A 16,593-nucleotide genomic window follows, 5' to 3' on the forward strand; every position below is an offset into this window, starting at 1 on the left:
ACAAGGAATAATACATTCTAAAATGAAATGGAGATCTGTTTTAAAGGTTAAAAACTCATTCAATTTTATGTCTTATACTGAGTTTAATATTGTATAACTGTATTAATTCAACTGTGAACCTAGAAACTTGCACCCACTTGTGAAAGAGATGTACTCTTGCTCTGGAGTGTTACTGAATATGTTAAAGCTGTAGTGCAATGCTGCTTCTAATCATGTAGTTATTAAATTTTTTTTTAAAAGTTACATGACACCAGCACATTCTGTCCCCCTATTTGTAGCTTTGCATTTGGAATAATGTTTGAAGTTTTCCACTAGAGCAGTCCTTTTGCTGAATTATGAAATTCATTTTTATGTTTCATTTTAAGTCCTTTAAGGCAGAAAAAATCCCTAGCAAGCCATCCATAACCATTAAATTACCACTGAAAACACACGAATGAGAACTTCAAGGCATAATTAGATTGAATTCAAACTTTGAGGCGTAGGAACTGTTTTTAAAATATTTTTTTTAAACCTGAGAAATAGTGATTAAATTAAGTAAGTTCAAAGAACATTAGACTTCAGTTTTCATTCTGTCACTGTTAATACATTAGTTTTAATATAAATGTTCAAACTTTTTAATGTTCCTAATTTTTACAGGAAAAAACCATGGTGTTACATTTAGAGATCCTAATGTTTGTCACCATCTGACGCTGTCACAGAAGTGCTACTTGCACTCTTTTAAGAAGTGAGAATTACAATTCCTCTAACTGATGACAATGTAATTATTCCCTCTACTGTCAAAACAGAGGTGATTTCCCTTCCTCACACAGGATTAAACATCCAAACCCAGGCTAATCTGAAATCCTGTAGCTCTACTGGATGTCTCAATCTGAATGAGCAGGATCACATGAAGGACAAGCCTCAGTGATAAGGAAAACCAAGTCCCCAGCCATCCACCACAGACACTTCTACCAGCCCTTCCCGCTGTGAGAACTCATTCTTCAGCATCCACACAGGCTTTCAACACAATGTCACATCATCCACAACACACAGCAACAACTACAAAAATAACTAGGGGGAAAAAGCCACAATGAGCCTGAACGTCTTGTTTGGGGGTTTAAATAACTTCATTATTCATGAACACACACAAAAACTAGCCTTTGGAAAAGCACAAGTCTTCAACAAGGTCTATGACACTCTGTGAAGGCCACCTGGGTCATGACACCCTACCTGGTCTTTGAGCTGCTGTAGGGAAGTCTGCAGGTTCAGAATCTGACTGAAGAGTGGGCTCTGAAGGACTGACTTCAGAAGGCTCAGGTTGTCTTCATTGGCTACATCCCCACGTTCCTTTAGCTTGGCTTGCAAGCGCTCTGCTGCCTGCAGGGCCCGGTTTCTGTCTATTCCAGAGAATAGCATTGTCAGTAATAGAATTCAAAAGACTTGTGTCAAATCTATAAAGATGTCATGCTTTTAGAATTCTAAAACAGGGCTGGAGAGATGGCTCAGGAGTTAAGAGCACTGGCTAGGCTTGCAGAGGACCTGGGTTTGAGTCCCAGCACCCACATGGCATTTAACAAACATTTCAAGGGATCCGACGCCCTCGTCTGACCTCTGTGGACATTGCATGATATCAGTGAACTTACACACATTCAGGCAATATACTCAGACACATAAAATAAAAATAATAAATAAAGCATTTTTAATCCTAAAACAGTTCCTCCTAAGTGCACAAGGTTGTCTCATTTTCACTGAGTACAAAGAAAAAAAGTACAAGTGTTTAATTCAGTATAAAAGTGACAAACTGAGCACTTTTTAATACTTTATATGTTTTCCCTCAGAATTGTGTGTGTGTGTGTGTGTGTGTGTGTGTGTGTGTGTGCTTCAAATCAATCCAATTTACAGATTAGCTTTAGGAGATACAGGGAGACTGTAACATCATATCATAAGAAACCTTGAAGTCTCTTAGAGGCTTTGTTTAAAGGCAGAAACTGGGTATAGTACATGATTAGGCAAACAGTTGTAAAGTGAACTCAGATGATACATAATTGAACTCCAGTGCTAGATGGTTTAGGTCTTTTGTAAATATTGCATAAACCCAAGTGATGTGTGACCTGAAAGTCAGTCTCTTCCTTTTTAAAAATTTACATATAATTTTATTTACATATAAGAAATTTGGATAATTAAGTCATTAATAAGTAGGTGAGAATAATGGGTAAGAATTGATGAATCACAATACTCAAAATTTAACAATTTCATGTATTATATGTAATTTTCAATAAAAAAGTAAAGAAAACTGAGTAAAGATAAAAAGTTGATGAATGTAATTAAACTCAACCTTAGTCACCTACACAGTAATACTGTACCCAATAATTGTTGCACATACTCTTTTTTAAAATATTTTATGTTAAATTATGTATATGTGTGTATCTGTGTACATGAGTGCCCATAGAGGCCAGAAGAGGGAGTCTGATCCTGGCAAGCTGGAGTTACAGGCAGTTGTGAGCTGCCCCACATGTGTGCTGGCAACATAATTTGGGTTCCTGGCAAAAATGCTAGATGCTTTTAGCCACTGAGCTATCGCTCCAGCACCATGACTGCATATTCCTTTAAGACATGCACCAAACTTTTATTACTATTTTTAAATATTTTATTTTTTTATTTTATGTGTATGAGTGTAATGACTGCATGCAGGTAGGTAGAAAGCCCATAGAGGTCAGAAGAGGATGTTGGATCCCCTGGAATTGGAGTTATGGATGGTTGTCAGCCACCACGTGGGTGCTGGAAATCAAACCCAGGTCCTCTGGAAGAGCAGTCAGTGCTCTTAACTGCTGAGCCATACCTCCACCCCCTGTTATTTATTATTTTTAAGTACAGACAGACCATTAAGTAGATCTCAACAAATCTCAACAAATGGAAATAAAATGATAAAGTATTTTTAAAACACATTTTTGAGATAACTACAGATTCATAGACAATTATAAAAATACAGTGTTTTTCAAAATTGAGGTAAGATTTATATGTAGTGAAACATACTGCTGTATATATTTTCATATATTTTGATAAAGGATCCAAATTTGCAACCATCAAAAAGTAATCATCCTTTCCTTCCTGCCCCTGTCAGTCAACTCCAATCCTCCCTGAAAATACTGCCATTTCCATGGCCACACTTAGTTTTGCCTGTTCCTAAGTGTTATAAATGGCGTTACACAGCATCTATTCTTTGGTGTCTGGGCACATGCACCTAGCATGTCTCTGAGGTTCATCTGTACTGTTAAGTGTATCAACAGTTTTTCCTTTTTATTCCTGAGAAATAGCCCATTTCATGAAAATGCCACAAAAAAATTAATTCCTTCTCCTATGGATGAGGGATGTTTGATTATTTCCATTTGGGGCATGTGCGGCATAGTTTAGGTAGTCAGCTTGACACACCTAAGAGGAGGGAACTTGAATTGAGTCACTTTTTCTACCTGATTGGCCTGTGGGCACGTCTGTGAGGCATTTTCTTGACTGTTGAGTGATGCCTAGCCCACTGTGGGCGGTGCCATTCCCAGGCAGATGGTCCTGGTTTGTATAAAAAAAGCAGGCTGAGCACAGGCCAGAGGGGCAAGCCAGTAAGCAGCATTCCTCTGTGGTGTCCTTCAGTCTCCGCCTAAGGGTTTCTGTCTTGATCGCCTGCCCTGGTTTCCCTCCATGATGAACTGCAAGCTGAAGGTAAAATAAACCCTTTCCTTCCCAAGTTCTTTTGGTCAGTGTTTTATCACAGCAATAGAAGGCGGACTAGAACAGGGGCTATTTTGAATACAGCTGCTATACTCTTAGAAAAAAAAAAAGAATATTCTATAATTGATAATTTACTTGGAAGTATTATATACAATCTTTGAAAAACACTATTTCAAAACTTGAAATGTTTTCCCCTAAATTTAAACAACAGTATTTATAAATGCTTCAAACCAATCCAATTTAAATCTTGAGCACATTTGGAGTCAGGCACAAAGTTACAAAAGTATTTTGAGTATATGAGTTCTGAGAGTCTTGGCATCTTACAGACATGTTTCCACTGGTAAGTTTCAGCATCTCCCTGAATTACGATCTTTGCTTACTTATAAGTCAGGTCAAATCTGTTTTCTTTCAATGGAGATGGTTTAAATATCCCACAACACATTCATGATCATAACAAGTGCATTTATAGCCTATCACAGAAAAGGAATCATCACCAGAGACAGTGCCCATAGCACTATATCTGGAATTACACAGACACGGGATAATTAATAGTGATCGTGAGTGTATCACAAACAACAGAAATAAACAATATTTCTGTAGAACATTTAAAACAAGCAATGATAAAGATACACGTGAAAATTTTGTTCTAAGTCATAAATTCCAGGGTCACTCAAAACACAAATCTGTTATTGATATCCATACCAATTCTTAGAATTGCAGCTTAGCAGCTGTTAACTGAATGATATCTAGAAAACAAGGGTTTAAGGAAAGCTGTTCTTCCCTCTCCTTCCCTTTACTGTCAGGAAATTCCCCGTGTGGATGAGTAGTTTTGATGGCATATGAGTTCAGTGTAGAATGAGTGGGGGAAAATGCACATCCATACAATGTTGTTCTCTATGCAGGATTGAAAACAAGAGTCAAATCATCACCAAACAGCCCTCTTCCTTTATATTGTCCCAACCTTGCACTGCAAGGCATCAGGCATACTCCTCAAGGTGCCAGAATGAACTCCAGATGCCCTTCAGCACTCACCACCCAGAACTATCTCAGAAAGGCACAGTGCTGGGGTGTCTACCTGATACAGCTGTGGACAATTCTATAGACAACTGCCGCTGAAACTCCATGAAGAAAGGTATTAACACGAGAGCACAGGGCATTTGGATATTTCAACTTGAATTATCTTACGTGGAAGTTAAACTACCTTAAATGAAGTCTAACAGACAGTTACTGTTCTGTCAGGTCAAATCAAGAGCTCAGCAGCACTTTACCCGCCACATATACAGGTAGAGTAATAAACTTGTTCCAGTATTAACATATCATTAAGCTTTCTAGAGGCATCCAAAAACACAATTGGCTTCAAAAGGAGAGCAGAGCTTACATTAAGCTTATTAAAATTCAAAATAGGGGGACTGGAGAGATGGCTCAGTGGTTAAGAGCACTGGTTGCTCTTGCAGAGGAACTGGGTTCGATTCCCAGCACTCACATGGTGGCTAACAACTGTCTGTAACTCCAGTTCCAGGGGATCCAATGCCTTCTTCTTACCTCTGCAGGCATTGTACAACATGGGTACACTTAAATACATGCAGGCAATACACTCATACACATAAAAATAAAAATTATAAATGAAAGTATTATTTTAATAATTAAAATTCAAAACTGATGAGAATATCTTGTGTTTAATTTATATTACCAATGACATGGGATATTTTTTTAACAACCACGTAAATGAAGTTGTACAAATTGTACAAATACAGATTTGCATTCCCTCCTTCAAGGCTACTGATGAAAGTTTTAAACCCAAGTTACTATAGACAGACTCACGTTACATAGAACATATCCTGAAAGAGCAGTGGAAGCCCTTCGGTGTCTTAGAAAGGAACGCAGCAAAGAGTAAGTCTTACCTATGGTTTCCAGCATTGTTTTCAAAGCTCGGTGTTCTCTGTAACAATTAGAAACACGAACTAAAGTGGAACTCTGGGGAGAAAATAAATGAAATGGAATCATTAGGTTTTAATCTAAAACTAAAGACTCTTAAAAGTGCTTGATACTATTATAATTCCTTTCTTAAAATGTTATTGAGTTAACTCAATAGTTCTCTTTATATGCAGGATGGAGATCACATTAGAACTTACACAGTATTTGCAATAAGAAGAAGAAAGGCATGAATTCTGTTCTAAATAAGATGCCAGAAGTTTCCAAAATATATCCTTAAGAGATTCTCAATACAGAACACTGCAATCCTGAATTAACGCAAAGATCATCAGCTAAAGAACAGGGGGCTTGCTTGATCTGGGTAAGACATTCTGTGAGCAAAAATGCAAAAGGCTGTGATCTTACCTCAGACGCCCACAGTCCTAACTGGACAGACAATGCACACAGATCAATTAGAAATAAATGGGGACTAGAGTAATCTACAGACTAAAACAGAAAATGAACCCCTGTAGGAGAGTTCATTAAATCACAGACTATGAACTGAATCAAGGAAGAATCGCATTACGTTTTTCAGAGGAATTCAAAACGATTCCCTGACTGTAATCTTCTTTTTCCTTCTTGTTGGGGAAAAAAAAAAAAAGCCTTCTCAGTTGCTTCAACCCCCAGAAATGTTTCTCCAACAACACTTTAAAAACTAGAGTCTTAGGGCTGAAGAGATGGCTCAGCAGTTAAGAACACTGGTTGTTCTTGCAGAAGACCTGGGTTCGAATCCCAGCACCCACATGGCAGCTAACGACTATCCATAACTCCAGTCCCAGGGGATCCGACGGCCTCTTCTGACCTCCGTGGTACGCTTACTTATATGCAGGCGCTACACACATACACATAAAATAAAAATAAAATATTTTTTAAAAACTAGTGTCTTTCACTGGATTTACATTGCCAGTGTCCACATCGCTGGCCGTCACCCACCCTACTGTCTAGCAATTGTGCACAGCCGTCGCCACAGTGCCACCTCTCCTCTACCTCTCAGCACATCCCAAGTCAGTGGGAACTGAGTCAGTCACTGCTCAACTTGTTTAATAAAACAAGTTGTCATCAATCAAATAACGTTACGTGACACATATACATGAAAATTTCATAATGAAACCCATTACTTTGTATGCTAACTTAAAAAATGTTACTAAATATATTTAAAAATTGAGAAGAAATAAAAAATTCTTCCTCATTCTTGATTTTGAAGATGCAACAGTCCATTTCTCTGGGAAAGAACAAGTCATTCCCTTTACTTCTTTGTAGGAAACTGCACTTAGGAACCTAGGAAACACATGCCGTAGATGGGCAGTTGCAGGGAACATCACCACCTGCAATTTGCTCCGTGTAGTGAGAACAGGTCTTATGTTCTGTATCCTGATTTATAGCACACTACTGAAAATACCAACTCCATTCCAAGTATCCAATGGCTCAACTACTGGCATTTCTTAGAAAAAGTTTCCCAGTATCAAGAAAAGGCCTTGGCTCTGACCTAGAACTGAAATCTAAATAGCAATCTGAACTACAGGCACAGCCTCTCAACCTCAACTCTCCGAAAACAAACATACTCACTGGATTTCCTGTGAAAATCGGGATATTGTACAATTTTCAGCTTACACATACTATAAGGAAATATTAAAAATAACTGTCAATACTTTTATTCTTATGTACAAGGAAAATTTATTTTTCCTTCATAAAATAGCACATTTTGAGATACCCTTTCAAAACATAAACTCTATGATTGATTGAGTTCTGTGGTGCTAGATCAAACCAGAGGAAAGAGCCCCTCAAAAATTAATTGCCCCTGTTAAACTACTTATCTGTTCTGAATATGAGTCTATTTAGAAATAACGCTAAAAAACAGTTCCGAAGGAAGAAAATGATCTATACAGTGATTGCTTTGCACAATAAAATTTAGCTCGATCCACTGTCCACATGAAGACGTGGGAAGACAGGCAGCAGTCGGGGCACATGGGAGGCTCTCAATGTAAAAGGCTGTTTTGTGAAAAACAGAGCAGACAGTTCCCAAGTGAGAACGCTCTAGTCCAAGTTCAACTACAAGCAGGTACACAGAAACAGAAGAGCATGCCCGCTCCAGGAAGCCTGTATCATGAGGGTTCAAAGGAAGCCAGCTCGACTGCCAGTGACAGAAGCTTTCAGTAGAGTTACTACTGTGTGCTTAAGAGTCGTAAAACAAGCAAACAAAAAAGCAGTTTCGCAGTTTATCTGCTCTGATGTCCCTAAAATAAACACATTGCTTCTTGAGTTTTCCATGAATTTTAAATATTAACAACCACGACAGTTTACAAAGCTGTTCCTTTCTATCCGCTGCATCCCTTTCCCAAAAATTCACTTCTAGTTATGAACTCTTTTGTAAGAACAGAACTTTTAGGCTGAAGAGATCAAGTCTATTTCTTCCAAAGTGCTGGGGTGTATTCATGTCACTGCCGCATGTGACTGCAAGTACCTGGGTGAGGACTGAGAGACAATAGTAGGCTGCTGAACATGGTAAATCCTAAGAGACTCAACAGCATGTCAGCAGAAAGCCACGTTTTTTTCTAGTGGATTCATGAGAACAGTGACAGTGCTCAGAGGTGCAGTGGATAGGAGAGATGGGCTGTGGGTTCAAAACCAAGTGAACAGCATTAACTCTGGGGAAGAAGCAACAATTGTACCCTCAAGATGCCAGGTGCTGTTCAAAGCACACTGTTCAGTTCAGTCTTGTAATCGTCAGAGTCCACTCACTGTACCCAAGAAGAAGCAGACACAGGGTAAGTCACTTGCCTAGGGTCACAACACCAGTGACGAAGCCAACATTAGAGAACAGGTAGTCTGGGTCCAGAGTGCACAGTTCAACTACTGCAAAATGCTGTCTCTCATTCATCTTCTAGAGGTAAAATTGTCAAGCAGATCTTGCACTATACAAGGTTAAACAAACAAAGGAAACTAGATTCAGTATAAACGAAGTAAAAAACTGAAATACATCAGTATACACATTCAACATAGCCAGCTGTCTACACAATCTGAACAAGTCAGAACTACATATTTTAGAAACCACTGATAGGTCTGTCAAAGAAAGATAAACAATATTCATCACTTATATGATGTGCATATATTTTAAACAAATCACTTTTAAAATCTAAGATCTTAAGAAAAAATAAGCCTCCTTGTATTAATTTTCAAAAGCACGGCTGCTCCATTTCAAGGGTAAGGACTACATCCCCCAGCACAGTGAGAGCTGAGACCAGTCCAGTGACACAGGCGCACTGGCTCCCCTCCAGTAACCACTCGTGTGCTCTCCTTGCAGACCTGTCACTATTTGGTTAAAACCAATCCTAAAGTCTGTAACTAGGCACTAAGAAACCTAACACATGTCAGCCGTGGCTCAATAGATTCAGTATCTGCTGGAAAAACATAGTAGCACAGCAGCAAGGGTCCTGACCTTCGGCCTCACATCGTATTTACTGTCCCCTTCTTCTGGAGAAGACAGCAGAGGAATGAAGTGAGGTCTTCTCATGGTCATAGAGCTCTCCCGTAGGGGAAGTTGGACTTGAAACCAACTCTGCCTGCCTTCAAAGCCCACACTATCATATCACCCACATTTTTTTTTTTATGACAGGGTCTCCCTAAGGTAGCCCAGGCCGAACTCAATTTCATTATGAAGTCCTCAAATTCTTTTTTTTTTAATTAATTTATTTTCTTTATTTTATATATTTATTTTATATAAGTATATTGCCTGCATATATACAAGTACACCAGTGTCATGCAGTGCCTGCAGAGGTCAGAAGAGGGCGTTGGATCACCTGGAACTGGAGTTACGGACCGTTGTTAGCCACCATGTGGGTGGTAGGAATCAAACCCAGGTCCTCTGCAAGAGCAACCAGTGCTCTTAACCACTGAGCCATCTCTCCAGCCCCAAGTCCTCAAACTCTTAATGCTCTGGCTCAGCCTACCAGGAATTATACTCATACACCAAAGAACTCAGCATCTACCTCCTACTTTCCACATTGCCTTGTCAAAAATTAAAATGAAATAAAAATCACGTAGTATTGTCGGTTTGTAAAAAAAAAAAATGTGTAGGGCAATGCATTAAGTTGTTATAATTTGTGTAAAATATGAGAAGATAAATAGAAGTAAAATTTAATAAATACGTATTTATAAGAAGCAGCGCAGCACAGGTTTATTAAGAACTGCTTCTGTGGCATATACAAAGATGCTAGTGGTGAAATGTGGCTAGGCCAAGAGGACGTGGAAAGATGCTGTGCTCATTCTTCTTTACGTTTATGTTCATAGAGCATAACCACATCTAACCAATAAATATATAATGCTTTATGTTGACAGAGCATAGGTACATATAACCAATACCTGAGATGCCTAGTTAAATTTGAAACATGGGAAAATGAGAAATTTCTTAGTGTATGCCTCTTACAATACTTTGAGCATATTTAAACTAAAAGCTAACTCGTTATATATTTAAAATTCAAATTTAACTGGGCATTTGTTATTTTATCTGGAAATCCTATCTTTGTATTTTTTTCTTTTTTCTTTTTCTTTTTATACGTATGCGTGTATTGCCTGCACGTATGTAAGTGAACCCGTGTCGTGCCACGTCCACAGAGGTCAGAATAGTGTTGAACGCCCCTGGAACTGAAGTCATGGACGGTTGTTAGTCACCATGTGGGTGCTGGGAATCGAACCTGGGTCCTCTGTAACAGCAGTCAGTGCCCTTAACTGCTGAGCCATCTCTCCAATTCCTATCTCTGTATTCTTTAGCAATATTAAAAGAGTTTGTTGCACTGGTTTGTGACTTGTCAAAGTAGCTCAGCATCTGTTAGTGCATTTAAATTTAGCAGCTGGGGGCTGGAGAGATGGAGCAGCAGTTAAGAACATGGGTTGTTCTTGCAGAAGACCTGGGTTCGAATCCCAGCACCCACACGGCAGCTAACAACTGTCAGAAACTCCAGTTCCAGAGGATCTGACTGCCTCTTCCATCCTCCACAGGCATTGCATAACATGGGTGTACTTCCCTACATGCAGGATATACACGCACACACATAAAATAAAAATAAAAAATAATAAATAATAATTTTTTTTTTGGGGAAAAGAAGAATAGAATAGCCCGTAAAAAAAGAAAGGAAGGAAGGAGGAAGGAGGAAGGAAGGAGGGATGAAGGGAGGAAGGGAAGGAAGGAGAGAAAAAGGAAGGAAGGAAGGAAGGAAGGAAGGAAGGATTAAATAAAATATTTTTTAAAAGGGGCTGGAGAGATGGCTCAGCAGTTAAGAGCACTGACTGCTCTTACAGAGGACCCAGGTTTGATTCCCAACACCCACATGGAGGCTACGAACCATCTTTAACTCCAGTTCCAGGGGAATCCGAAGCCCTCTTCTAACCTCCGTGGCACTGCACAACACGGGTGCACTCACATACATGCAGGCAATACACTCATACACTAAAAATAATAAATAAAATGTTTTTAATTAAATAAAAATAAATTTAGCGTGTTTCATTGGTAGCTGTCTCAGCACTTCTTGAAGTTAGCAAACAAAGGTCTGATGTCATTTGCAGGTAATTTGTCATAACTTCAAGTGGTTACGATAGCAGCAATTACACTCATTTATAATTCCTTCTTTTGGATAACATTGCTGAACTGTTGCCCCAAAAGAAACAGCAAGACATTCACGGTGGCTCAGCCGTGCAACAGAGAGTTCAGCTGTGCAACAGAGAGATTATTGTGCAGTAGATAATACCACTGTGCCAAACACAGCACTCAGGCTCGCTCTCTTAGCACCTGTTCTTTTGAACACCCTCATTTCATGGGTTTTGATCAATAAAGCATTGCTGAATGCAATCTTTATCTTCAAGTTGACACTTATAAATCTTTGTAAATTCCTACAGTAGGTATAGGATGTATCAATCCTATATTTGCTACAAAGTCCAAGAAATTTAAGTACTGCGTAACATTAACTTTGTAAGTTTCTTCATATATTGCTCCTGATATTCTTGTGTTCGTCTCTCTTAGTGATATTCTTGTGTTTTCTTGATAAAACTGTAAGATAAATTACCTATCAAAACTGAAAATTTGTCCGGGTGTGGAGGTAGGCAGATCTGGCAGCCTGGCCTACATACTGAGTTCTAGGCCAGGTGTAGCTATAGGGAGATCCTGTCTAAAATATCAAAACAAAAAACAACTTTTAAGTGACAATGCTGAGGAGGTTTCAGGGTTAGAAGAGTACTCAAATTCTGGTATTTACTGACTCAGACAAGGCACATACAGTACCCATGTAAGTAGCATGTTGTCAAGAGGCAGAAGCAGAAAATGGAAGAAAAGGTAAACAGAAAATACAAATGCTACAAAGGAGGAATCTCAAACTCAAACTGAGAAGTCAGGAAATGCTTCCTACACTCCGCAGAGTACTAAGTACAGGCAGGAGTTAGGGCAGATGGTGGGAGAGCTCCCCATATAAAGGCAAACGCACATGGTGCCTTCTGAGCATGGCACTTTTCTTACCCACAGACTGAGGCAGAGAGATAATAGACATAATGAGGCTGGGGATGTATAAATGCCAAATTATTGAGGAGTCTGAACACCACTTTAGAGAGTTTACATGCCATCTGAAGTCTATGTTGGCAAAGTGTGTGATGTGGGCAGATTGTATCTCAGAGTGATAACCCTATGATGGTATGGAAGGCACGCAAAAAGAAGAGAAACGAAATCAGGTCATGCAAGAGGCATGTTCAAAAATACAAATAGAGTAAAAATAAATGAGAATAGAAAACAGATCCAAGAATCAGTTGAGAGCCAGAGCTAAAAGTAACAAGACCCAATAACATGGGGTAAAATGAGCTTAGGTCAGATCCCAGAGTTCCTAATGAGTTACTGATATGACATGGTTATGCCAGTCACTGAACATAACTAAAAGGACCACATCAGTGCAAACCCCTCTAAAAATGAAGATCAGTCCTGATCAAGAGTTGGCATGACTCAGTTATAACACCTTAGGATACTGTTAGGGACTGAAATGTACATGCTCAAATGGCTTATTGTGGAGACAGATCTTTTAGAAAGCAGTAAGGTTCAATGAGCTTATGACAGTTGGGTGTTAATCTGATATGATAACATTGGTGGCCTTGTTGGAAGAAGAGGTACTGAGAAAGGCCACAGCAAGAAGGTGACTGACTACAAGCCAGGACCAGCCCTCATCAGAGGTAAACCTTCCAGACCCTGATTCTGAACTCTCCAACATCTAGCACTGTAAGAGAACAAAGTTCTGTTATCTAAACCAGCCTATAGTATTTACGAAGCTCACTCATTCAGATTTCAACCAATTCACAGCTCCTATTTCAAAAGACATGTTATGATATGCTCTGCCCCTCTCCTCCAACCACAATGAAGAGAACCAGTACTGGGCTTCTTGTCCAACGAAAGTCTGCTGTTGTAGAATGTGGGATCAGTCTGAAAAGTGTTCATGACATCAGTGGAGCCAGGGTAGCTGTAAACAATACTAACAAATAATGAAAATGGTTCTGGTTTAAACATTCCATTCATGGCTGGACTTCAGACTCTATCAAAAATAAGCGAAGCTCTGCTTCCCTGGGCCTGCAGGACCCGCAGGCCTCTCTGCAACCCGCAGGCTTTTCTCTCTGGGGTAAGTCGATTAGGTCCTCCATGCCTTGACTCCCCCAGCCTCAATCACCCACCCATCTCCCCCGCTGGTCTCTCCTCCTCACCCTGGTCCTGTCCCATTCCTTGCCTTGGCACCCCAGATAGTTGGGGAACCACCACTGCTTCCTAATCCTTTGCATCCAGAGAAACTCAGTTCCTTCTCTGATCCCCAGGAGCACTGCTTTTGGGCCTGGCCCAGACCTCACCTCCCTCTGCCTCCCTGGGTCTATACAACACCCAGCCTCTTTCCTGGACAGTGGGGGCTGACCTTTCCTCTTCCTGGTCCTTTGTATCCAGACCAACCCAGCTCCTCAGTGCAATCCCCAGGGGCTCTTGAGGCTACCTCCTGCCCCCAGCGTCCTTTGCATCTCTGGGCGGCATAGCCACAAGCTGCCCTAGACCAGCATCATTCCTGGGCCTGGCTCCCAGGCCAGTCCAACACCCCGAATTCCTGAGGCCAAAATCTATCCTGGAGGGATCCAGACCTTAGGAGAAAGCTTAAGAGCATCTGATCCTCAGCTGACTTGGGCCTCTGTGGGAACTCCTGAAGACAAAAGCAATCTGGCCACTCCAATATAAAATCAAAAGAGAGAACCGGAAGCTTAGACCAACCAGCCTTTCATGCCCGAAAAGTAAAGCACAAATACACATAAAGTTCACAAAAAGAAGCAGACTTAAACTTGAAAGCTTGAGTCTCAGACAAGAATCAGGAACTACAAAAGAAATTCACATGTCAAAATCACAGAGAAAAACAATAACATGAAAAACCAAAATAGCATATTCCCACCAAATACCAAGAGTCCTCTGGAGGAGGACAATGAGAACCCAGTAGAGATAATGAAGGAAATGGAACTCAAAAGAACAATTAAAAACCTGATAAAAGAATTCAGTGAATTTAAAGAACACACAAACAAAGAAATCAAAGAAGAGAAGGAAGATAGGGATACACTTCTGAATGAATTCAGAAAACAGAAATATTGAAGAATACTCAGGCTGAAAGGAAGTAGGAAGTGAAACACTCTGTAAGCCAACTAGAAACGAGAGGAGAAAGCCTCACCCATATGATGAATGAAATGGAAAACAGAGTATCGAGGCTGGAAGATAAAGTGGACGAACTGGACCACTCAAGCAAAGATTATGAAAAATATAAGAAATCACAAGAATGGAATATGCAGGAATTGTGTAACACCATAATAAGACCAAACTTATAACTCATAGGCATACAGGAAGAGACTCCCAAGATAATGACATGGACCAGACCTTCCACAGAATCATGAAAGAAAATTTCTGAAAATTAAACAAAGACATGCCCATACAAATATAAGAAACATATAGAACATCAAACAGACAGGACAAGAAAAGAAACTCTCCATGTCACAACATAGTAAAAACATTAAACGTACAAAAAAAAAAGAGACAATACTGAAAGCTGCAAAAGAGAAATAACAAGTCACCTATAAAGGAAAACTCATTAGGACTACAGCTGACTTTTCAGTGCAAACTATGAAAGCCAGAAGAGCCTAGACCAAAGGATTCCCAGTTTTAATGACCACAGATGCCAACCCAGACTACTATACCCAGCCAAAATGTCTATTGTAGTCGAAGGGGAAAGAAAAATCTTCCATGACATAAATAAGCTGAAAGAATTCATGTCCACAAAAGCAGCCCTTCAGAGAGTTCTGGAAGCAATACAAAGAGCTGAAGAAAGGAACGACTATAACCAAGGGGTTGCGGAAAGAAAAATCAATGAAGGTATAACTGTGGAAAAGCACAGCTATATCATAAATGTAAATAGAAATAAAAAGGACAGGATTCAATACTCATCTTTCATTAATAACTTTAAATAGTAACGGACTGAACTCCCAGTCAAAAGACACAGACTAGGTGAATGGATTAGAAACAAAACCAGCTTTTTGTTGTCTGCAAGAAACCCATCTCACTTTCAAGGACAGAAACTATCTTAAAGTGAAAGGATGGAAAAATATATATATACCAAGCAAATGGTACTAAGAAAAAAGCAGGTGTACCAATTCTAATATCTTACAAAATAGACTTTAAACTAAAACTAATCAGAAGAGATAAAGAGTGCCACTTCATCATGATCAAAGGAACAATAAACCATGAAGATGTTACAATCATAAACATATAATCACCAAATTGTGGTACACCCAACTTCATAAAAACAATACTACAGGACTTTAAGTTAATCCCAACTCATTAATAGTAGGGGACTTCAATACCCCATTGTCTCCATTAGATAGGTCAACAGGACAGAGAGTTAACAGACAGACATCTGAATTAAACAATACCATATATCAAGTGGACTTAACAGACATCTACCAAGTATTCCACCCAAGCACAATAGACATACTTTCTACTCAGCATTCCATGGAACCTTCTCCAAAATCGACCATATACTGTGACACAAAACAAACCTAAACAAATACAAAAGCATTGACATAATTCCACGCATTCTATCAGACCACAACACAATAAAGCTTACAATCAACACCCAAAGAAGCCCTAATCACCACATGAACACATGGAGATTAAATAACACACTCCTGAATGATGAATGGGTCAAAACAGAAATTAAGAAAGAAAAGCATTCCTGGAATTAAATGAAAAGCACAAGAAAACATGACAAAACCTCTGGAACATGCTGAAAGCTATCCTTAGAGAGAAGTTTATAGCTCTAAGTGCCTACATCTAAAAATCAGAAAGAAAAAAATAACATTACAACTCAACACACTTGAAAAGCAACAGCAAACGAAACACAAACCCTGCAGACAAGAAGAAATAACAAAAGTCAGGGCAGAAATTAATGAAATTCAAACAAAGAAAACAATACAAAGAATCAACGAATCCAAGAGCTGGTTCTTTGAAAAGATAAGATTGACAGACCGCTAGCCCACTCAACCAAAAGAAAGAAAGAGCGCCTCCAAATCAACAAAATCAGAGATGAAAGGGGAAACACCACAACAGATACCAGAAAGATATAGAACATTATAAGGGAATACTTTAAAAATCTATATGCTACTAAATTTGAAAACCTAAAAGAAATGGATGGATGTCTAAGGGCATGGGAACCAACAAAACTAAACCAATAAGAGATTAACAGCTTAAACAAACCCATAACACAAAAAGAAATTGAAACAGTAATACCAAAACCTCCCAACTAAAAAAAGCCCAGGACAAGATGGATTTACAGCAGAATTCTAGAAGACACTTAAAGAAGATCTATATCCAATACTACTTAAATTAAT

At 39.2% G+C, this 16,593-nt stretch overlaps 1 protein-coding gene across 17 annotated transcripts in view; it reads right to left on the reverse strand.

Moving 5' to 3' along the window:
- Mpdz (multiple PDZ domain crumbs cell polarity complex component) overlaps positions 1 to 16,593 on the reverse strand; it is a 218,880-nt gene that overhangs the window by 182,919 nt on the left and 19,368 nt on the right. For 14 of the 17 annotated variants that reach the window (XM_029553939.1, XM_029553935.1, XM_029553941.1 and 11 more), the window contains exons 2-3: positions 5,601 to 5,673; positions 1,210 to 1,376 (exon numbers count right to left, since the gene is read on the reverse strand). In XM_029553939.1, the coding sequence (XP_029409799.1) occupies positions 1,210 to 1,376; positions 5,601 to 5,673 (240 nt within the window). Of the gene's footprint in view, positions 1 to 1,209; positions 1,377 to 5,600; positions 5,674 to 7,236; positions 7,287 to 8,448; positions 8,583 to 16,593 lie in introns of all 17 variants that reach the window. The other 3 variants (XM_029553945.1, XM_029553947.1, XM_029553946.1) reach the window with 2 other exon arrangements.

The sequence above is a fragment of the Nannospalax galili genome, unplaced genomic scaffold, assembly GCF_000622305.1.
Source record: "Nannospalax galili isolate Female #2095 unplaced genomic scaffold, S.galili_v1.0 scaffold663, whole genome shotgun sequence".
NCBI classification, from domain to species: domain Eukaryota; kingdom Metazoa; phylum Chordata; class Mammalia; order Rodentia; family Spalacidae; genus Nannospalax; species Nannospalax galili.